Source organism: Mixophyes fleayi, chromosome 1, assembly GCF_038048845.1.
Source record: "Mixophyes fleayi isolate aMixFle1 chromosome 1, aMixFle1.hap1, whole genome shotgun sequence".
NCBI lineage: Eukaryota > Metazoa > Chordata > Amphibia > Anura > Limnodynastidae > Mixophyes > Mixophyes fleayi.
The window spans coordinates 735,481-760,454 of NC_134402.1; the positions used below are offsets into that span (position 1 = coordinate 735,481).

The following is a 24,974-nucleotide window of genomic DNA, read 5'->3' on the forward strand; positions in this document are numbered from 1 at the left end:
AAATACACAATGCATTCCTCTGTAGGTCTGTGGACACATTATTGTACATCTGGTACATGTTATAGGACAGGAATATGTCAGATCTTATTATGATACCTCTGGTATATGTGTCACGGTTGGCTTACAGTAAATTGATCCCTAGGCTCTGCTGAACATGGCTAAGCCCACCCACGGGCGCGGAGTCTAACAGACAGATGGTTTTCACCAGGAACCCCCGCAAGGAGGTATAGTCTTAGCGGCACCAAGTCTGCAGGTCGCGGTCCCGTGAGTGAGTGTACAGCAGAACGATGTGGGGGAGCCAGGTGAAGTGGATGGAGACGATGGAGTCCACAGACAAGTGGTATAAATACATGCACAACAATAATATAGGCTGATGGTCAGCAGCCAATGAGTCACTAGGAGAATAGGTGCTCTGTGGTATACAACGAGAGGACAGAGGCTGTCACTATGAAGTACTCTGGAGATGGTAAGAGAGGTACTGGAGCAGCGATAGTTCAACACAGACCACAAACTGAGAGCAAACTGGAGCAGCGGAGGTAACCTGTGGTAACAGCTGATGAGTCACAGGTGTAGTAGCGGCTCTGAGTGGTAGTGATGAGAGAACCGGAGCTGTCACGATGATGTACACTGGATATGGTAAGAGAGGTACTGGAGCGGCAATAGTTCAACACAGACCACAAACTGAGAGCAAACTGGAGCAGCGGAGGTAACCTGTGGTAACAGCTGATGAGTCACAGGTGTAGTAGCGGCTCTGAGTGGTAGTGATGAGAGAACTGAAGCTGTCACAATGATGTACACTGGATATGGTAAGCGAGGTACTGGAGCAGCGAAGGTTCAACATGGCCAGAGACTGAGAGCAGGCTGGAGTAGCGGAGATAACTCGAGATAGCAGCTGCGGAGTCACAGATGTAATTGCGGCTCTGAGTGGTAGTGATGAGAGAACTGAAGCTGTCACAATGATGTACACTGGAGATGGTAATAGAGGTACTGGAGCAGCGATAGTTCAACAAGGCCAGAGACTGAGAGCAGACTGGAGCAGCGGAGGTAACCCATGATAGCAGCTGAGGAGTCACAGATGTAGTAGCGGCTCTGAGTGGTAGTGATGAGAGAACTGGAGCTGTCATGATGATGTACACTGGAGATGGTAATGGAGGTACTGGAGCAGCGATAGTTTAGCACAGACCATGAACTGAGAGCAGACTGGAACACAGGCAAACCACAGGGAGAACAAGAACCAAAACCACAGGCTGCAGGAAGTGAACTTGAAGAACAGGCATCAGACAGGTGAATCCAGGAGGTTTAAATAGTGCTCCAGAAGTGCTTAGCCAATGAAAAAGAGGGAGGAGGCCCTGAAGTGCAATAGGCTTGTACCTGCACAGATCTGAATATAGCTGAATGAATGAATGAACTGGAGAATGTCTGATGCTGGGACATGGCAGTTTCCAGATGAATGGACTGCAGGTAACAAGACAGGTACTATCTGTGGGACCGGAGCGTTACAATATGTTATAGGACAGGAATAGGTCAGATCACATAATGATACCTCTCATATAACTTATAGGACAGGAGTAGGTCCGATCTCATTATTATATCTCTAGTATATGTTATAGGACAGGAAAATATCAGATCTCATTATGATACCTCTGGCATAAGTTATAAGACAGGAATAGGTCAGCACGGTGGCTAAGTGGTTAGCACTTCCGCCTTACAGCACTGGGGTCATGAGTTCAATTCCCACTATGGCCTTATCTGTGTGGAGTTTGTATGTTCTCACCGTGTTTGCGTGGGTTTCCTCCGGGGTGCTCCGGTTTCCTTCCACACTCCAAAAACTTACTGGTAGGTTAATTGGCTGACAACAAATTGACCCTGGTCTGTCTATGTGTGTGTTAGTGAATTTAGACTGTAAGCCTCAATGGTGCAGGGACTGATGTGAGTGAGTTCTCTGTACAACGCTGCGGAATTAGTGGCGCGAGTCCATTTAATATTAAATATCCAAGATAACAACTTGATACTTTTCGAAAATAAATGTCTCCACCCTTGAAGAACTTGTATGATGTATCAAATCGCAGTGATGCATATTTAGGCCTCACTGAAATGTACCATACCAGGGTTACTCTGGGAGCCCCGGGGAAGTGTGAATGGTTTCTTCATATTCACGGACATGTGCATAGCACTTCTACGCTGAGGAATCCAGCCGGAGAGGATCCCATAGAACATGACAGGGAACATCAGGAGCTTTGCAGAACTTGGCAGGTCCCATACTTAGAGACGTTAGTTGGGTTATGGCAGAAATCAGACATTTTATGTTTCTCCGTTTTAATGGTTACTCGCACTTTAATACATAGACCCCTAAGAGAGTTACTTGCCATGAAGATACTGGGTCACCACCAATAACCGTAACATCTATACAAAAGGCAGTTGGTGACATTGGTGCCGTGGTCACTCACACTGAGAGGTGACTTCAATACACAGATTGGGGTGGAAGTTATTCACATATCACCTGTGTGTCATCTGAAGCCTGCAGGAGCCATATAACCACATTTATAGTAATAGTCACATCAAATCAATGAATTGTTTTAAACTGCTGCTGTAGATCTTGTTTTATTACACACCTCTATAGACTTCCATTCATTTGGTGCCAACGCCTTATTGCCATTCTTTAATTATTGTCTAAGGTCCCATTGGTGGTTTTCAGCTTTCCTACAAATGAATGACAAGAGAGTTAGGAGAAGGACTGATAGACTTGAATAAAGAAAGTCTTAAGGGCACGCTTGAAGCCTTTGAGAGTAGATGCTAACCTGATGGAACGTGGAAGATCGTGCCACAGCTGGGGATCAGCCCGGGCAAAGTCCTGGAGACGGGAGTGAGAAGAGGTGATCAGTGAAGCAGTGAGGTGGCGGTCACAGACAGAGCGGAGGGGGCGGGTAGGAGTGTAGGTAGAGATGAGATTGGAGATGTAGGAGGGGAGGATTGCTTAAGAGCTTTAAAGGTGAGGGTGAGAAGTTTAAATTTAATTCTGTAGGGTATGGGGAACCAATGTAGTGACTGTTGGAGGGAGACTGCAGAGACAGAGCGGCGGGAGAGAAAAATGAGGTGGGCAGCAGCATTGAGGATAGACTTAACAGGATCAAGGCGAGAATCAGGTAGGCCACAGAGAAGGAGGTTACAAGGCGAGAGATTACAAGCGAGTGAACAAGGGGTTTCGTAGCTTCCGTGGTGAGAAAGGGCGTATCTTGGATATATTCCGAAGGTGGAAGTAGCAGGATTTTGAGAGGGACAGAATGTGAGGCTTGAAGGAGAGGGAGGAATCAAGGATGACCCTAAGGCATCGGACTTGAGGGACAGACACGAGGGTAGTGTTATTAACAGAAATAGAGAGGGGGGGAGGTGGGAGAGTCCTGGAAGGGGGGAAGACTATAAGCTCAGTCTTGGAAATATTGAGTTTAAGGAAACGTTGGGATATCCAAGGTGAGGTGGCCAAGAGACAGCAGGAGACATGAGACAGAAGGGAAGGGGAGATGTCAGGGGATGAAAGATAAATTTGGGTATCATCAGCATAGAGGTGGTACTGAAGACCAAAGGAGCGGATGAGGACACCAAGGGAGGAGGTGTAGAGGGAGAAAAGTAGGGTGCCAAGAAAGGAGCCTTGAAGAACGCCAACAGGTAGGGGAGGAGGGGGTGATGTAGAATCATGAGTAGAGACTGAGAAGGAGCGGTTGGTGAGGTAAGGGGAAAACCAGGAGAGGACAGTGTTACATAGGCCTATAGATTTGAGAGTTTACAAAAGGAGTCCGTGGGCAACGGTATTGAAGGCAGCAGAGAGGTCAAGAAGGATACGAAAGAAGTAGTGTTTTTTTGGATTTAGCGAGGAGAAGGTCATTAGTGACCTTAGTGAGGGCAGTTTCAGTGGAGTGGAGGGGGCGAAAACCTGATTGGAGCGGGTCAGGGAGTGAGTGAGGAGAGAAAAGAGGTGAGAGGGTTGTAGACAAGCCGTTCAAGGAGTTTTGAGGCAAAAGGAAAAAGCGAAATAGGGTGGTAATTAGAGAAAGAGACGGGATCAAGGGAAAGTTTCTTGAGTATGGTGGAGGCAAGAGCATGTTTAAAGGAGGAGGGGAAGATTCCAGAGGAGAGGGATAGGTTGAGGAGGTGTGCAAGGTGGGAGCAGGATTCAAGAGAGAGGGAGCGGAGGAGGTGAGAGGGGATTGGGTCCTGTGGGCGAGTGAAGGGGGATGAGGAAGAGAGAAGGGAAAGGACTTCATCTGCAGATACCAGAGTGAAGGAAGAGAAGGAGGGTGAGCTAGCAGGAGGGGGGGATAAAGGAGATAGCAGCCGCAGAGGAGGGTGAGAAGGGGGACAGAGTGGGCAGGGAGGGGGAAGAGGGTGGGGTAAGAAGGGACTGCTGGGAGATGTCATGACATGTAGACTCAATCTTGGAGGTGAAGTGGGTAGCAAAGTCAACAGCAGAGAGCGTGGGGGGGAGTGGGAGAGGGGGAGGGGAGGTGAGAGGAGGGATTTGAAGGTGGCAAAAAGCAGACGGGGGTTGGAGCATTGGGAAGAAATGAGAGCTTTAAAGAAGGATTGTTCAGAGAGAGATAGGGCCGAACTGTAAGACACAAGCATGATCTTGAAGTGGAGGAAGTCAGCATGAGAGCCGTTCTGCACTGCGGGAGCATTTTTTAAGACACCGGGTAAGTTTTGAGTGCCACGGTTGTGGCTGGGACTGGCAAAGCTTGACGGTGATAGCCGGGGCGACAGAGTCAAGTGCAGCGGTAAGAGTGAGATCGTAAAGGAAACAGCTTTATCGGGGCAAAAAAGAGTGGTGATGGGGGAGAGGAGCGAGCCCAGGGAGGAGGAGAAAGTGGTAGGAACAACTGTGTCAAGATTACGCCTGGTGAGAGTAACCTTGGGGGACGGGGAAGATTCGAGGGGTGGAGAGATGCTAAAAGAGAGGAGATGGTGGCCCGAGAGAGGAAAAGGTGAATTATTGAGGTTGGAGACGGTAATGAGGTGTGAAAAAAACACATCAAGGGAGTGGCCACAGTGGTGGGAGGGAGAGGAGGTCCATTGAGAGAGACCAAGGGAGGAGGAGTGGGAGAGAAGTTTAGAGGCACCAGGGTCTGAGGGATTGTCTATAGGAATATTAAAGTCCCCCAAGATGAGGGAGGGAAGGTCAGAGGAGAGAAAGTGAGGGAGCCAGGTGGCAAAGTGATCAAGGAATTGGGAGACAGGACCAGGAGGATGGTAGATAACAGCAACACGGAGGTGGACTGGGTGGAATAGGCGGATAGAGTGTACCTTAAAGGAGGAAAAAGAGAGGGAGGGTTCAGGGGGAAGAACACGAAAAGAACAGAAGGAGGAGAGAAGTATGCCGATGCCACCACCTTGCCGTTCCCCAGGTCTGGGTGTGTGGGAGAAGGACAAGCCCCCAAAAGAGAGAACAGCAGGAGAGGTAGTGTCCTCAGGGGAGAGCAAGGTTTCAGTGATGGCAAGCAGGTTGAAGGATCTAGAGATAAAGAGATCATGAATAGAGGTCAATTTGTTTCAGAGCTGATCTGGCATTCCAGAGACCACAGGATAGAGGAAGAGTCTCCCCCAGTTAGTACCACCCTGTTTGTGTCTCCCCCTTTCCTTTAGGATGTAATCTCTCAGGAGCAGGGCCCTCTTGCCTTGTGTGCTCCTTCTACTATTCCATCACCCTCTGTATCTCTTGGCCGGCTTTGCTAGCCCTGTTTTCTTTAGCTTAGGCCTACTTATCATGATTTCTACCATCACTTTCACTAACTGTCCCAGAAATAATTTGATGTGCTTTACCTTGTTACCTGTGTTTGTATATATTTTTGTCCTTTCTGTATCATGTTGTGTCTCTGTTTTCTGTATATGTAATGTACGGCGCTGCGGACCCTTTGTGGCGCCTTATAAGTTAAGATAATAATAATATTATTTGTGAATGAATCAGTTCTGTTATTCCCAGTATTGTTCTATTATTTTCATTCCCTCTCCATTATATTCTCATTTATGCTTATTTACATCCCTTTAAGTTGATATATCATTTTTGAAATATAGCTACCAAATGTTTCGTACATAAAAGTTTGGATTTTAAATTGGCTTATCTGTGAAACCAGAAGCTGAAAGCACACTTCCAGTTCCACATACGCAATGGGCCCCTGCAGAGCTGGTCAGGGCCCAGCAGTGCTGGTCAGGGGCTCGACAGTGCTGGACAGGTCCCCCGCAGAGCTTGTTGGAGCTCCCGCAGAGCTGGTCAGGGGCCCCACAGAGCTGGTCAGGGCCCCCGAAGAGCAAGTTGGGGCTCCCGCAGAGCTGGTCAGGGGTCCCACAGAGCTGGTCAGGGGTCCCACAGAGCTGGTTGGGGCTCCCGAAGACCTAGTTGTGGCCCCTGCAGAGCTGGTTAGGGTCCAGCAGTGCTGGTCAGGGGCTTGACAGTGCTAGTCAGGACCCCTGCAGAGCTGATCAGGGCCACTGCAGATTTGGTCAGGACCCCCGCAGAGCTGTCAGGGGCCTTCAGAGTGATAACCCTTTACGGGTGATATAACATAAATGTAAATCGCAGCAATAAGTTATACTTTAAGAAACAGGATAACTTAAGAATTATGATATATATATATATATATATAGAGCCTTAGTTCATCATGGTTGCCCTATAACACATATACTGCACTATTAATAATACATTATTATAGAACCATAGTTTTGTTTCATATGCCTGACAACTAGCGCCTCGCATCCACTGGTCGGAGTAAGAAGGGAGATTGTCATTCTATACAACATGGTGGAGGCTCAGTAATAAGTTATTTTTCTTTGCTTCATGAAGGACGTATCTGGCTGGATAACATGATTTGCTCGGGGTCCGAGAAGAGTATATCAGACTGCAATTCCCGAGGTTGGGGGAACAGTGACTGTACCCACGAAGAGGATGCTGGTGTTATCTGCAAAGACGAAAGGATACCGGGTTATGTGGAGCCCAACACTATCGAGGTAATGAGGTTACTACCTGTCTGCACCTCTGAATCCTACCCACAGAGAGAGATAGAAGACATGAAGTCAGCCCCTCCCAGAGCAGGGTGACACAGATAGAAAAGAGCTCTGAGATATGGAGCATGCCCCTCCCACTGCAAGGTGACACTGACAGAAGGGGGCTATGAGACATGGCGCATGCCCCTCCTACTGCAGGGTGACACTGACAGAAGGGGTCTATGAGACATGGCGCATGCCCCTCCTACTGCAGGGTGACACTGACAGAAGGGGGCTATGAGACATGGCGCATGCCTCTCCCAGTGCAGGGTGACACAGACAGGAGGGAACTATGAGACATGTAGCCTGCCCCTCCTACTGCAGGGTGACACTGACAGAAGGGGTCTATGAGACATGGCGCATGCCCCTCCCAGTGCAGGGTGACACAGATAGAAGTGAACTATGAGACATGGAGCCTGCCCCTCCTCCCTTTCTGACAGCAAGCCTGGTGCAGTCATGTAAAATAGACATAAATGGCATTTCTGCAAGTTCATAATGTAGCTTAGAGACAGTAATTGTGAAGAATATTCCATGATCATGTTATTGGGTTCAAATGTTCCAACAGACGGAACAGAGGCAGGTGGAAGAAATACGTCTGCGTCCTGTGATTGCTAGTGCTAAGAACCGTCTTCCAATCAATGAGGGGATTTTGGAGATTAAACACAGGGATGCCTGGGAACAAGTATGTGATGAAGGGTGGAGTCAGACGAACAGTCATGTAGTCTGTGGAATGCTGGGATTCCCATCGGAGAAGAAATTCAACAAAAACTTCTACAAGTAAGAGATTAGACCGGTCGTGGAACGAGACATTGGATGAGAAGGGTGACAGACAAGTTTTGTGAAGTGGTTTAGAGCGGCGGTTCCCAAACTGTGCGCCGTGGCTCCCAGGGGTGCAGCGGCGCTGTCACTAGGGTGCCGCGGGTCAGCCATATAAAAAAGAAAGAACACAGTAACTTACCAATCCGCCGGGCGCCAGGACCCAGTAGACTCCTCTCTCCCGCAGCAGCTGTTACTGACGTCGATATTCAGTAAATTAAATTAATTACTGTGTTCTTTCTTTTTTTTTTTATATGGCTGGCCCGCGGCAGAGGAGTTAGAGGGATCGTGACAGAGGGGCAGAGGAGGGTGACAGCGGGGCAGAGGGGGCAGTGTGCCTGGATGCAGAGGGGGCATTTTTGCATACAACTAAATAAGTATTTCTGTCCTGACCTAAATACTTATTACAATTTTTTGACCCAACTACTTCTAAAACAGGACTGCTCAATAATTATATTGGAGGGGTGCCTTGAAAAAATTTGGAGACTCTAAGGGTGCCGCGAACTGCAAAAGTTTGGGAACCACTGGTTTAGAGGATGGAGGTCACTTTGGATGAGAAGGGTGACAGACAAGTTGTGTGAAGTGGTGGAGAGGGAGGTGGACACCTGGGTTGAGGAGGGTGGCAAAAATATTTGATGGCATAATAGAGAAGTAGGTGGTCAATTTGGATGAGTAGGGACACAGACAAGTTGTGTGGAAAGATGGATAAGAAGGTGGTTATCCTGGATGAAACGTGTGACAGAGATGAGGTGTAGTGATGGTGTGGGGGAAGGTGACCCTAGTTGTCTAGAGTGACACAGACAGTAAATTGAGTGTGGAGTGATGAAGAGTGAGGAGGTCACCAAGGATGACTAGAGTGTCACAGACATAATGATAAGTGTGGGGTGATGCTGAGAAGAATATTCTGGATGGCTTTAGCAACAAAGTACAGGGTGTGTCTTGTAGGAATATATCGCTGGATGTAAACTACGTTTAAAGTAACTAGCTTTAACTTAGTGTAATGCAGACGTGAAACTACAGCACACAAGTGTTAACATGTTTATATATGTTTAAGGGCAGTGTATCGTGAGATCCTCAACTGCAAGAACCGCTTTGCAAGATGTTCACATTTAGCAGCCCCCTTTTCTATGGAACTTGTTATGTTACACAGTACTCGATTGCTCCCAGGGCTTAGGCTCGAGTAGTAGCAGTTATTGATCTAGTACCTGCTTGGTGAAGAGAACAGAACACAGTAGAAGATAATGAGCAAATAGAATATATTAGCCAGACAGCCGAAGATTAATGTGGAGTAGTCTGGCACTTGTCTGATGGAGTGAACAGCACACGTCAGCAGGTAATGAGCAACCAAACTGTAAATAGCAGAGTTCTGAGCCAGACAGGAAAGGGGTAATGCAGAGTAGTCTGGTACTTGTCTGATAGAGTGGTCAGTAGAGAAGACAGCAGAATCCTTTGAACAAGCCAGTGATCAGGCCAGATAGAGATATGAGAGCAAATCAGTTTAACAAAGTCAAGAGTAAGAAGTGGAGATGACAGCATTTTCTATAAACAATTCGGATCAAACACTGATAGCATAACAGGTCAGTATGCAAAGCACACTAGGTTAAGCAAGAACTATCACCAGCATTGGTATGCTGTCAGTAAGAGGTTTATAAAGGTAGCAGCACCAATCAGGACTACAGGATGATTATCTCCATGAGTGTAGTAAGTGATTGTACACCTGAGGCTGCAGACTGAGAGCTGAATGAAGCTTGTGATTATCTACCTAGCAACCAGCTGAATCTGTGAACTGCAGGAATGATCCCACACTTAGTAGTAGCAGTAACTGCACAGATGATAGATCAAACAGGAGAGCTTCTATTTCTTAACACTATGATATACAGGTAGATGGAAGTTTCAGGACACAATAGTGAACAGGTTATATCTGTAGGTTCTTCTGGTGAGTAGAGTAGCTGATACTCATCCAAGTCATGGAGATGTTACTATAGTCCTGGTTCTAGGACTCTTGAGTATGGTGACACCTTTGGGTATATTTACTAAACTGCGGGTTTGAAAAAGTGGAGATGTTGCCTGTAACAACCAATCAGATTCTAGCTTTCATTCATTCATTCAGTGCATTCTACATAATGACAGCTAGAATCTCAAACATCTCCACTTTTTCAGACCCACAGCTTAGTAAATATACCCGCTTATCTGATGTCTGCATCATTGTTCTTAGTTGGTACTTCTTAATATCTTATCTCACTGAGTGGAGGGTTGTCCAATTGCTTCAGGTAAAGCTATTGGGGCTTGGCCTTCTCAGAAGACCACATGTTGCTCCTACTTATCAAACCTCTCTATCTCCAGTATCTCACTTGACTAGTGGTATCATGTCTTTCTTTCTGGATTGGTTTAACATATGATAGGAAATTGATTTACCTTTTTGGAAAGACCTGCTAATCATTTTTTTCAAGACCTTAGCAAACTCTTATTACCGAGAACAAATAATGGCGGCGTGAAAGGAAGATGAGTCTAGCAGCCGCACTGAGTATAGATCGGAGGGGTGCGAGATGGGAGTGGGGGAGGCCAGTAAGGAGGAGGTTGCAGTAATCAAGGCGGGAGATGATGAGTGCGTGTATGATGGGACGGATGCGGGCAATGTTGCGGAGTTGGAAGCGACAGGCTTGTGCGAGGGATTGAATGTGGGGGGCAAAAGAGAGAGAGGAGTCAAGAGTGACCCCAAGGCAGCGGAGTTGGGTGACAGAGGAGATGGTGGAGTTGTTAACAACGATAGAAAGGTCATGGTGGGAAGGGAGTCTAGGTGGGGGAAAGACAATGAGTTCGGTTTTATAGATGTTAATTTTAAGAAAGCACGAGGACATCCAGGAGGTGATGGCTGAGAGGCAGTCAGATACACGAGAGAGGAGGGAGGAGGAAAGAACAGGAGAAGATATGTAGAGTTGAATGTCGTCAGCATAGAGGTGATACTGAAGACCGAAAAAGGAGATGAGAGCGCCAAGGGAGGGAGTGTAGAGCGAAAAGAGTAAAGGGCCAAGAACAGAGCCCTGAGGGACTCCAACAGGGAGAGGGGAGGGGGTGGAGGAAGAACCAGACGTGGATACAGAGAAAGAGCGGTTACCAAGGTATGAGGTGAACCAGGCATGGACAGAACCAGAAAGGCAGAGAGAGAGAAGAGTTTGCAGCAGGAGGGGCTGGTCTACAGTGTCGAAGGCCGCGGAGAGGTCGAGGAGGATGAGTAGGGAGAAGTGACCCTTGGCTTTGGCTGATAGTAGATCATTAGTAACTTTTGCCAAGGCAGTTTCAGTGGAGTAGAGGGGGCGACAGCCAGATTGGAGGGGGTCAAGGAGGGAGTTGACCGAGAGGTGTCTGGTGAGGCGGCTGCAGACAATCCGCTCGAGTAATTTGGAGGCATAGGGGAGAAGAGAGATAGGGCGATAATTCGCAAGGGAGGTGGGGGTCAAGATTGGCTTTCTTGAGGATAGGAGAGATGAGAGCGTGTTTGAATGAAGAGGGGACTATGCCAGAGGAGAGTGATAAGTTGAAAAGGTGAGCCAGGTGAGAGCAGGCAGTAGGAGAGAGAGAGCAAAGGAGGTGAGAGGGGATGGGATCAAGAGGACAGGTAGAGGGTGGAGAGGAAAGAATAAGGGAGCGAACTTCATTACCAGATGTATGGGTGAAGGAGCACCAGAGCCGATTAATAGCGGGCGGTGAAGCGATGGTGGTGGCGGGAGAGGGATTGGAGGAGGAAATGTTCAGTCTGATGGCCTCAATTTTGGAAGAGAAAAAGGTGGAGAAGTCAGAGGTGGAGAGAGAAGGTGGGAGAGGGGGAGGGGGGGGAGAGAGGATGGAGTTGAAGGTGGCAAAGAGGCGATGGGGATTGGAGGACTGAGAAGAAATGAGGGACATAAAGAAGGATTGTTTAGCAAGGGACAGGGCAGAGCAGAAAGAGGAGAGCATAAATTTAAAGTGGAGGAAGTCAGCCAGGGAACGAGATTTCCTCCAGGGGCGTTCAGCTGTGCGAGAGCATTTTTGAAGGAAGCTGGTAAGTTTGGAGTGCCAGGGTTGGGGAATAAGGCGTCGGCGGCGGATAGAAGAGGCCGGGGCGACAGCCTCTAAGGCAGTAGTGAGGGAGAGATTGTAGGAAGAGGACGCCTGATCAGGGCAGGCCATAGAGAGCAGCGGTGAGATGGGGTCAATGGCATAAAGGTTGCGCCTGGTGAGGGTGGCTTTAGGCGAGGTGGGAGCGGGGGAGGAGGACAGAGTGAAGGAGAGGAGATGGTGGTCAGAGAGTGGGAAGGGAGAGTTGGAGAAGTCAGAGAGATCGCAGAGATGAGAGAAGACAAGGTCGAGGGAGTGACCAAGACAGTGGGTGGGGGAGGAGGTCCACTGAGGCCTAGAGAGGAGGAAAGGGCGAGAAGTTTAATGGTGGCAGGGTCTGTATAGTACAGATCAACCAACATAGGTGCTTGTAGTCACTGCTTTGTTTTTCAGGTTGATTCAATGGCTTTAAATAGAAGCTAAAAGGGCTTTTTATGCTAAAGTTTTGGGTGGAAATAGAGGACTGTAACAGGTCTGCTATTTTGTGCCATGTTCCCATGTAATGCTGTATGCCAGTATCCTACTAACTATGAACATTATACCAGTATAAGTGAGTGCCCAGCTCCTGGATCATGCCCTTTCCTATCCCTGCGGATCACAGCTATCATCATCATCATCAGTTATTTATATAGCGCCACTAATTCCGCAGCGCTGTACAGAGAACTCAGTCACATCAGTCCCTGCCCCAAAGGAGCTTACAGTCTATCACTAGATGTTTCCTCCTCCAGGGCGTGGGAGGAACGGGGGGATTTTGTATTTTGCACATTATCTGCTTTGATGTTTTTTAATCTCACATTTTTCAGACAAGTAAAAATGTCGTCAAACAAAAAACGCTCCACCAAGGTGATGGGCCGACCCAGAAGGTAAATTGGTGCCGTTTATTTAGTGATGGCTTCTTTGTGTATAAAGAAGTCCAAATCAACTCTCATATTCTGCACTAAACATATCAGTAGCAACAGTGAGATAAACCCCCAAACTGCTGAGATACCCGGGCATCTACCCCCAAACTGCTGAGATACCTGGGCATCTACCCCCAAACTGCTGAGATACCCGGTTATCTACCCCCAAACTGCTGAGATACCTGGGCATCTACCCCCAAACTGCTGAGATACCCGGGCATTTACCCCCAAACTGCTGAGATACCTGGGCATCTACCCCCAAACTGCTGATATACCCGGGCATCTACCCCCAAACTGCTGAGATACCTGGGCATTTACCCCCAAGCTGCTGAGATACCCGGGCATCTACCCCCAAACTGCTGAGATACCTGGGCATTTACCCCCAAGCTGCTGAGATACCCGGGCATCTACCCCCAAACTGCTGAGATACCTGGGCATCTACCCCCAAACTGCTGAGATACCCGGGCATCTACCCCCAAACTGCTGAGATACCTGGGCATCTACCCCCAAACTGCTGAGATACCTGGGCATTTACCCCCAAACTGCTGATATACCCGGGCATCTACCCCCAAACTGCTGAGATACCTGGGCATCTACCCCCAAACTGCTGAGATACCCGGGCATTTACCCCCAAACTGCTGATATACCCGGGCATCTACCCCCAAACTGCTGAGATACCCGGGCATCTACCCCCAAACTGCTGAGATACCCGGGCATTTACCCCCAAACTGCTGAGATACCCGGGCATCTACCCCCAAACTGCTGAGATACCTGGGCATCTACCCCCAAACTGCTGAGATACCCAGGCATCTACCCCCAAACTGCTGAGATACCCGGGCATCTACCCCCAAACTGCTGAGATACCCGGGCATTTACCCCTAAACTGCTGAGATACCCGGGCATCTACCCCCAAACTGCTGAGATACCCGGGCATTTACCCCCAAACTGCTGAGATACCTGGACATCTACCCCCAAACTGCTGAGATACCCGGGCATTTACCCCCAAACTGCTGAGATACCCGGGCATCTACCCCCAAACTGCTGAGATACCCGGGCATTTACCCCAAACTGCTGATATACCCGGGCATTTACCCCCAAACTGCTGAGATACCCGGGCATTTACCCCCAAACTGCTGAGATACCCGGGCATCTACCCCCAAACTGCTGATATACCTGGACATCTACCCCCAAACTGCTGAGATACCCGGGCATCTACCCCCAAACTGCTGATATACCTGGACATCTACCCCCAAACTGCTGATATACCTGGACATCTACCCCCAAACTGCTGAGATACCCTGGCATTTACCCCTAAACTGCTGAGATACCCGGGCATCTACCCCCAAACTGCTGAGATACCCGGGCATTTACCCCCAAACTGCTGAGATACCTGGACATCTACCCCCAAACTGCTGAGATACCCGGGCATTTACCCCCAAACTGCTGAGATACCTGGGCATCTACCCCCAAACTGCTGAGATACCCGGGCATTTACCCCAAACTGCTGATATACCCGGGCATTTACCCCCAAACTGCTGAGATACCCGGGCTTTTACCCCCAAACTGCTGAGATACCCGGGCATCTACCCCCAAACTGCTGATATACCTGGACATCTACCCCCAAACTGCTGAGATACCCGGGCATCTACCCCCAAACTGCTGAGATACCCGGGCATTTACCCCTAAACTGCTGAGATACCCGGGCATTTACCCCAAACTGCTGATATACCCGGGCATCTACCCCCAAACTGCTGATATACCCGGGCATCTACCCCCAAACTGCTGATATACCCGGGCATCTACCCCCAAACTGCTGAGATACCCGGGCATCTACCCCCAAACTGCTGAGATACCCGGGCATTTACCCTCAAACTGCTGAGATACCCGGGCATCTACCCCCAAACTGCTGAGACACCTGGGCATTTACCCCCAAACTGCTGAGATACCAGAGCATCTACCCCCAAACTGCTGAGATACCCGGGCATTTACCCCCAAACTGCTGAGATACCCGGGCATCTACCCCCAAACTGCTGAGATACCCGGGCATTTACCCCCAAACTGCTGAGATACCCGGACATCTACCCCCAAACTGCTGAGATACCCGGGCATTTACCCCCAAACTGCTGAGATACCTGGGCATCTACCCCCAAACTGCTGAGATACCCGGGCATTTACCCCAAACGGCTGATATACCCGGGCATTTACCCCCAAACTGCTGAGATACCCGGGCATTTACCCCCAAACTGCTGAGATACCCGGGCATCTACCCCCAAACTGCTGAGATACCCGGGCATTTACCCCCAAACTGCTGAGATACCTGGGCATCTACCCCCAAACTGCTGATATACCCGGGCATCTACCCCCAAACTGCTGAGATACCTGGGCATCTACCCCCAAACTGCTGAGATACCAGGGCATTTACCCCCAAACTGCTGAGATACCTGGGCATCTACCCCCAAACTGCTGAGATACCCGGGCATCCACCCCCAAACTGCTGAGATACCTGGGCATCTACCCCAAACTGCTGAGATACCCGGGCATCTACCCCCAAACTGCTGAGATACCCGAGCATCTACCCCCAAACTGCTGAGATACCTGGGCATTTACCCCCAAACTGCTGAGATACCCGGGCATCTACCCCCAAACTGCTGAGATACCCGGGCATTTACCCCCAAACTGCTGAGATACCAGAGCATCTACCCCCAAACTGCTGAGATACCCGGGCATCTACCCCCAAACTGCTGAGATACCCGGGCATCTACCCCCACATTGATCAGACTTCATGACCTCTCAAGCTGTGAACTACTTTTTTAATTCACACCCTCATGTCACCCAAGGAGATGCATCTAGCTCATTAAACTTCAGTGACCTGGAATACAGGATAAGAGAAATCCAGGGAAATCCATAGAACATGACCTGAAGGCCCCCATCTAGGAAGGCAGCAGCTGGTCTTCATCACTACCTGATAGGTGTTTGTTGTATACACATAATCTATGAGGCAGTGTAGTTGGAGCTCGGAGATGAGGAATCGGGGGTAACAATGGTCTACAATAAAGAGATATAATGCAGATCTGCTGTTTCAGTGTTTCAGTAGTTTTCTATAATAAGTTCTAGTTGCTTCGGCAACAAAAATTGTCAATCATGAAAATTTGACAAATTGGCTTCTGAATAAAATAAAACACAAATGTAACAATCCGCCAACAAGCGCAGCCCCCCAATAACATGTGTGTAACTTGCACATTTCCTGCAGCTGACAGCGCAGGACTCAGCCCCTATTTATATAGGATTGTTCTAAGCTACGAGTGTCGGTGATACATTTACAGGCTTTTAGTTTTCTGGAAAAATATCAGTAGTCTCAGGAAGACTCATTTATATTTTGTGGGAACCAATTATTCTACTATTCCCTCTCCCTATAGACATAGCTTTGTGGAGCAAACATTATGCAAACCAGATACCCTGGATATAAATTCTGTGACCACAAACCACAACGTCTAATTCCCATAGAAAGTATAGAAACATGTTCGTTAGCTGCAAGCAATTAAATGATATTACAAGACAGCCATTCCCTCGTATGTATACAGGATGTATAATAGGCATGATAAAGATATCTATCTGGAATCATCAGGCTTCTATAAAGTGAGAATGACCACAGTCATGTTTATTAAGGAATCTGGAGAGTATTCACAGTAGTTTAGTTTCACCATGTAAATTACAGAACAGCCCCCCCCCCCCAATCTTCTGTGTTACTACACTCGCATTCTGATTCTGCTAGTCCTTCTGCCCACCGCTTGCCTCCTGATCTTTTTGCTTCAGCTACTAACTGCTGATTATTATCTCTGCTTGGTAATAGTTTATGTCTGATTACTCTGATGTGGAGCAGACACTGAACCTATCTCCACCTGATTTCTTGCTGCTCCGGCACTGTACGCTATGAACATGAATGCAGCAAGGAACCTTCTTGTTTCTAATGTGGAGTGAACGTGGAGCCTGATCATCTGTTGCTTGCACTGCCGCTGTACTGCATTGCTGACTCGGCACCTGTGTTTGGACTTACTGCTGCTGTCCTGGGTTTCATAAGTATGATATGCATAATATTGGTTGATCCATAGTGAAGCAGTGTTCTGGTTGTTTTCTAAGCACCTTTGCATAACCGTTTATCCGGCACTGTACACTGCCTGACAAGTAAACATTTACTTCCTGCTGGGTTCATCTCTATAACTGCTACATGTGTTTGTCCTCAGAACTTTGATATCGCTCTGACAGTTCTGTTAATGCACATTTCTCTTGAAACTGTGACTTTAGCCTATACTCTGGCCTAGTTGGAGCTTCTCCCAGAATCCACTGGCAAATGCTTTTGACAGCTGTCTGCTGCTTTTTTCCCTATGGACATTTTAGCTATTTATTTATTGATGTCACTGATTATGGATCCGGCTGTCTTCTATAGTTCTACTTGGACCTTCCTGCTAAAGCTATTGCCAGATGTATTCCTGCATTCACTGAGATTAGTTAGTAGGAATCAGAGGTTATCAGTCACTGAGGTCTGATATTGGATGTATACCTCCTACAAGCTCTGACAGAATAATCTGCCCACACAATATGCATTTAGCTGAGTGTACAGTTCTCTTATCAGACACCGCATTCCTTATTTCTTGATAATTACAGAATATCATGAGTCACAATTTGAATTAACAATTTTGAATATTGAGCATACCTGCCAACTCTCCCTGAATGTCAGGGAGACTCCCTGAAATAGGGGTGATCTCCCTCACTCCCTGAAGAGTCTGACATTCTCCCTGATGCTGAGCCAGTACAAGACGTGATTGGCTTCGCCATCTGTGGCGTGATGACACAGTTTAGACATTGTGTCCTATGTCCATGTATTGATGCCTACGGAGGTGGCCATTTTCATGGAGACCAATATTTAATCACAGACTGACAGGTAAGACAACATGACTTCAGTAATGGAGACAGAAATGTAAAAGACACTTCAGTCTCTAGAGATTCATTAGATGCTTTTCTTTAACACATAGTTGCCTACTCTCCCGGAATGTCCGGGAGACTCCTGCATTTCTGGGAGACCTCCCGGTTCTCACCCCCGCAATAGATAAGTGGTGGGGGAGGGGCTTAATTATACAAATATCACGTCATCTTAGGCCCACCTACTGCTGTAATTGGCCAAACTTTTGGCAATCATTTAGGGGGCTGGGCCAAAATGATGCAATTAGTCAGGTCCCATCCCCGCATGCCCACCTCCCCCTGGATCTCCCTGAAGCCAACGAGGAAAAGTTGGCAAGTATGATATTGAGGCAGATTCACTGTTTTCTTCACACATACCTAATTAGCACAATCAATTAGGTAACTCCATAGTTCTTTACTGAAAGATGTACAAATGATATCATCCCATTTTCACATTCCCTATTTTGTCTTCATATGTTTCCTTTCTAGGGCAATTTAAAGTCAAATATAATACCGCCCGCTATTAATCAGCTCAACCTCATCACTTATGAGGCTATCCACATTTTTAAATTTACTTTTACCCTATTATCTAAATCAAAGTAAATAGTTTCAACTCTAAGCATTTGATAAACATAACAAATAAATTCAATTCCTACCAATCAAACGCCATAATTCGGCTTTATGCCTTTTTTCTATTTCTGTCTAAAGTGTACTGTCATTCTGTCCTGCAGGGGCACAGATCTTACGACAGACATTTCCTCAGCAGTGTTTTGTAATGCGCTCAGAGTTTCATCGCTAACCTTTTTTAACACTGAATAATAATCTAACTTGCTACCATCTCCATAGGCGACCATAGGTAGGCAATATTATAAAATGTAACATTTACATTGGTCCCCACAGAGAATTACAATGAGTCTTTCACACTGGGCGAGTTCCATTGTTTACAAAGCAAATTAAGCCAGAAACGGAAGTGGCTAATTGTAGATAAAGATCAGTTAAAACCTTTGTCTCTAGTCGTGACCACTTTTACAGCACTCAGCGGTTTCTCCCATGGTACTACAGCTTGTTTCCCTGGAAGAATACTGGCAACAATCTGTCCAAGAAAACAGGACAGGCACCATTTTTGCACCTTCTCTCTTAAGCCATGTAAGCAAATATCCATCAGTTAGTTTTGTTAAGTGTTTTGATATATTGATGTGAGATAGATATATAGGAATTGAAATGAGATAATGGTAATATTAGGTTACAGAACCCCAAGAAGCAAACAATCATTGGGGTGGAAAATTTTGGGTACATGGAAAGAATTGTCAGTAGCCATGGTCAGAGCTAATGCCAAAGATTTGGTACACATTGGAGCCAAGGAATGTCCATCTATCTATCTTTGTATCTATGTATCTATCTATCTATCTATCTATCTATTTATCTATCTATTAGCAGGTAGATCCCCTTTGTTTTTATAATTATGGATTCTAGACTTATTACTTTTCTTAGGCCAAATATCTGGAATCTTGGTTTGGATTATAACAGCCTATAATGACTTCTAACTATTCCCTAAATTAATGGGGTTTCTAGCTAATGACAGGGAAATCCTTAACCAGATTCCTTGGCCACGTGGAGTCCATGTGACATCCACACTGTGTGGACCCCCTGTTTTCTGGAAAAATATCTTAGTGGGGCAAAAAGTTGGCTATTTAGTGAATGAGATGATCCTGTTACTCCAGCATCTCTTGGATCTCCGATGGAGTCCTCAAGGGAAGTAAATTTACTCTGCAGCTGTATGAGGCACCGCAGAACTTAAACCATTTCATGATGTTCTAATAAAAGTGGGGTTTGTTCATAAGGAAGAGGTGATACCAAATCTAACAGATCCTGAATTTGAGTGTCTCAGTGTGTTTGGGGTAGTTGTTTTGCCTGCCACTCCTTAAATCTCTCCAAAAACGTCTTAAATATAACTTTCTCTCCATTATAAGACACTTCTAGACATAATAAGCTCCTCTTGTATCAATTCACTCCACAAATTCTTGATCACTATATTGTTTCATCAAGCTCTGTTTTTGATGTATACATTTTACTCAGGCAATTTTGTATCTGAGTACTGTGGTCTTCATATTACACATGCACCGATAAGAACATGTATGGCCAGCTGTGAGAGTGTTATATGACTCCTATCCATCCAAAACAGGTCATGTTTTCCCCAATTAATCTAGACATTACCCTTTGGAATAGATATAATGTCACTACTGAGTAAAGGTCGGGTATATACTCAGCATCACAAATTTCACCTGAACTCACACAAACAGAGTTCTATAGATGTAGATGAAGCAGAATATACAAATGTGATAAATTACCTGAATGGTCTATATCAATATCTACAGTAAAGTTCTGGGAAATCTCTGACATGTGCATCAGAGTCTCATAGATTAGTACAATCTTATATCTGCCCACTTCTATACTTCTTTAAATAAACTATAACTGCAAGCAGTGATACAAAATAATATAAATAAAATAACATACAAATCAGATCGTCAGCCTGTGCCCTGTGTTATACTAATCTGGATATTATTTTCCTACAGACGTGTGAAGAAACAAACAGCCTCTAAACGGGTCCCCAAGGTGGTGGCTTCAAGCCCTAGGTATCCAAGAGAGTTTATTTCCAGTGATTCCTTCCTTGGAAGGAACAAGGAATAAACTTCTATCTCTACTAATATTGTAACAAAGACTAAATTATAGTAGGGAAAATTGATTTCTATTATCTGTAATACTTTCTGCTTCCTCTTATCTTACAATCATTGTGTGTGTCCACAAATCTCTCCTGCTCTAGCCCATGTTCTCCTGAATTTCATTAATATCCCCCACACTCTGTTACTGCATACACCCATTAGTCCTGTGTTGTCCTCATGTGTCCTCCTATCTCATCCATTGTCCCCCAAACTCTGTTACTGCATACACCCATTAGTCCTGTGTTGTCCTCATGTGTCCTCCTATCTCACCCACTGTCACCCACACTGTTACTGCATACACCCATTAGTCCTGTGTTGTCCTCATGTGTCCTCCTATCTCACCCACTGTCACCCACACAGTTACTGCATACACCCAACTCCTGTGTTGTCCTCATGTGTCCTCCTATCTCATCCATTGTCCCCCAAACTCTGTTACTGCATACACCCATTAGTCCTGTGTTGTCCTCATGTGTCCTCCTATCTCACCCACTGTCACCCACACTGTTACTGCATACACCCATTAGTCCTGTGTTGTCCTCATGTGTCCTCCTATCTCACCCACTGTCACCCACACTGTTACTGCATACACCCATTAGTCCTGTGTTGTCCTCATGTGTCCTCCTATCTCACCCACTGTCACCCACACAGTTACTGCATACACCCATTAGTCCTGTGTTGTCCTCATGTGTCCTCCTATCTCACCCACTGTCACCCACACTGTTACTGCATACACCCATTAGTCCTGTGTTGTCCTCATGTGTCCTCCTATCTCACCCACTGTCACCCACACTGTTACTGCATACACCCATTAGTCCTGTGTTGTCCTCATGTGTCCTCCTATCTCACCCACTGTCACCCACACTGTTACTGCATACACCCATTAGTCCTGTGTTGTCCTCATGTGTCCTCCTATCTCACCCACTGTCACCCACACTGTTACTGCATACACCCATTAGTCCTGTGTTGTCCTCATGTGTCCTCCTATTTCACCCACTGTCACCCACACAGTTACTGCATACACCCATTAGTCCTGTGTTGTCCTCATGTGTCCTCCTATCTCACCCACTGTCACCCACGCTGTTACTGCATACACACATTAGTCCTGTGTTGTCCTCATGTGTCCTCCTATCTCACCCACTGTCACCCACACTGTTACTGCATACACCCATTAGTCCTGTGTTGTCCTCATGGCAGGAATAGTCCACAGAAGCAACAGGTTCCAAGTAATGACAAATACAGTTTAAATGCAGAAACAAGTATAATGAGTTACCCAATTGCCAGGAGGTACGAGGCTCCAAACTAAGGAGACAGGGATCAGGATTCCAGATTGCCAGATGCAGAAGGCAGTCCAGAGAAGCAAACAGACTAGCTGAGTCCAGTGATCAGGCAGAGGTCAGGGCAACAAGAGTTCATGAATAATCCAGTAATCAGGCAGAGGTCAGGGCAAAAGGCAAACAAGCAGGGTCCGGGCATCAGGCAGCGGGTCACAACAGGAGATAAGACAGCAGCAAAGCAAAACTGGAACAGGGATAAACAGGAGACAAGCAGCAGCCAGGTATAAACGATGAACTGCCCAGAGCACAGATTGAGGCAGGTATTAGAAGCTGTGAGACAGGTGCAGTTCTAATCAGGTAAGGAGATTAACTCCTACAGGTATGGTATAAAGTTCAGGGGCAGAACAGTAGCTCCTCTGGTGGATTTAAGGTACTGTTGCCACATACAAAGTATAGGCAGAGTCATACCACTTTCCCCTCATGTGTCCTCCTATCTCATCCATTGTACCCCACACTCTCTTACTGCAAACTCCCATTAGTCCTGCTTCTCCTCATGTGTCCTCCAACCTCACCCACTGTCCTCCACACTGTTACTGCATATATCCATCTCTCCTGTGTTGTCCTCATGTGTCCTCCTATCTCATCCATTGTCCCCCAAACTTTGTTACTACATACACCCATTACTCCTGTGTTGTCCTCATGTGTCCTCCTACCTCGCCCTATTTCCTACACACTGTTACTACGTACACCCATTACTCCTTGTGACAAGATGGACCACATATGCCACCATGTCTGTTGTCGCTGGTAGCCTGCTGGGCTTATTTTGCCACCATCCCCTTTCTTTTTCCCAAATATGCCCCACCTGTCACAGTAGGATTAGCTTGCTGCCACCACTAGGCTCCTACACCAGCACCTAGAACCACTTTCTTCTAGGTAACTCTCGCTGATAAGGTACCCCATTGCTGGTACACCTGGGTTGGTATACCTGTTGCTTTCAGATCAGTGTTGCTGTGGATGGTTCCCACCTGGCCTATCACACTGGCCAGAGCTGCAGGCAGCGGGCAAAATGTTGGCACTGCAATGCTGGGTCCACTTCAGACCAACCTGAGAACGGATTAGATTAGGGACTAATCTGTAGGTCACAGGAATTTACAGCAGGGTAAGTAGTCGTCAAAGCAGGTTCTTGAAGCAAAAGATGGTTTATTAGCTCAAGTATTCCTAACAAGGTCAGTTCACACGTCAGTCTAGTACTAACGATCATTACAGAAGTATAGATGGTACAAGAATGATACATTACATACATGCTCAAACAGCTCACTTTTTATACAGTTCTGACATATCTCCTGTCAGGGAGTGAGCCAGCCCCCTGATCCGAGATGGTTCCACAACGTCTGAGCTATTTTTAGTATCAGGATACAATATATGTTTCCCCGACCATAGATTTAAATGCAATTCATACTTAACAAAATTTACACTTATCTGTGATATCCTAAAACTTGCTGTGATTTCCTGCATCCTGTTTTAGACACTGAGGAACTCTAACAGCAGGGCTACTTAAACCTTCCTGTGCCTTCAGGTGTGTTGGACACTCACACATCAAAAGGACTAATTAACATGAGATTAACATAAGTCCTTTCTTCAGACAGTTGCAGAATACACATTTACCACACAGTAAGTTACTGCATACACCCATATCTCCTGTCTTCTCATTTGTCCTCCTATTTCACCTAGTGTCCTCCACATTGTTACTGCATACACCCACCTCTCCTGCTCTTTCTCCTTGTGTGTCCTCCTATCACATCCACAGTACACCACACTGTTACTGCATACACGCACCTCTCCTGCTCTTTCTCCTCATGTGTCCTCCTTTCACATCCACAGTACACCACACTGTTACTGCATACACCCATCTCTCCTGCTCTCTCCTCATGTGTCCTCCTGTCTCTCCCAGTGTCCCCCACACTATTTTACTGTATACACCCATCTCTCCTGCTCCTTCTCTGTATGTGTCTTCCTGTCTCATCCATTGTACATCACACTCTGTTTCTCCTGCTCTTTCTCCTTGTGTGTCCTCCTATCACATCCACAGTACACCACACTGTTACTGCATACACCCATCTCTCCTGCTCTCTCCTCATGTGTCCTCCTGTCTCATCCATTGTACATCACACTCTGTTTCTCCTGCTATTTCTCCTGGTGTGTCTTCTTCTCTAAATCAGTGTAGTCCACATTATGTTAGTGTATGTACCCATCAGGGTGACATCATGGGTCCGTGACTCTATTCTGATAAAATCACAATGCCAATGAAAGAATATTTTAGTCACCACCCATGGTCCTTGACTCTGTACTGACTACAGTCCCCATATTTAAGAGTCTAAAAGTCACCATCATGGGTCTTTGATATTCTCCTGTTCATTGGAGTCCCTAGAATAAAGTATTTGATAGTCCTAAGCATGAGCTGATGTTTCTCCACTGACTCCATTTTAGTTCTCACATTCCCCATCGTGGAGCTATTATTTTCTACTGATTCTATTAAACTCCCCTCAATAAAGGGTCTACTATACCTACCAAATGACTTTCAACTAAATACTGACCACAGTCCCCATTTTAAATGGTCTAAAAGTCACCATCATATGTCCATGAATATATATTGAGTCAATTACAGTCCCTACAATAAAAGTTGTTCAAGTTCTCATCATAGGTCCTTGAATCTATATTGATTCCACTGCAGTGGATACAATAAAGTGACTACTACTCTATACATGGATCTATAATGATCTACTGATTTTTTTACAGTCCCTACAATAAAGTATCTCCATGACAATCTATTAATTCCATTACAGTCCCTGCAGTAAAGGTTGTACAAGTCCCCAGCATAGGTCAATGAATCTATATTGATTCAATTACAGTCCCTACACTGAAAGGGCTACTAGTAACTTTTGTGGGTCCATGGCTCACTAATGACTCTCTGTTACCTCCATTTAGTCTCCATGATACAGTATACTAGTCCCTATTATAGGTCCATGATTCTCTTCTGACTAGGGTTTAATAGTCCCCATATAAAGACCATGATTCTCTACTGCTACAGTTTCCTCAATACTACTGGTTCTACTATAGTCCTCACAATAAAGTGTCTACTAATATCCATCATGACTCTCTACTGACTCCATTACAGTCCCTACAAT

The 24,974-nt window shown here is 46.4% G+C and overlaps 1 protein-coding gene across 6 annotated transcripts in view; it reads left to right on the forward strand.

The window, feature by feature from the left end:
• The window catches only part of LOXL3 (lysyl oxidase like 3), a 98,904-nt gene that overhangs the window by 36,326 nt on the left and 37,604 nt on the right, over nucleotides 1-24,974 (forward strand). For 3 of the 6 annotated variants that reach the window (XM_075178382.1, XM_075178477.1, XM_075178475.1), the window contains exons 3-5: nucleotides 6,830-6,993; nucleotides 7,595-7,806; nucleotides 12,744-12,803. In XM_075178382.1, the coding sequence (XP_075034483.1) occupies nucleotides 6,830-6,993; nucleotides 7,595-7,806; nucleotides 12,744-12,803 (436 nt within the window). The remainder of the gene's footprint in view (nucleotides 1-6,829; nucleotides 6,994-7,594; nucleotides 7,807-12,743; nucleotides 12,804-24,974) is intronic. The other 3 variants (XM_075178455.1, XM_075178465.1, XM_075178485.1) reach the window with 1 other exon arrangement.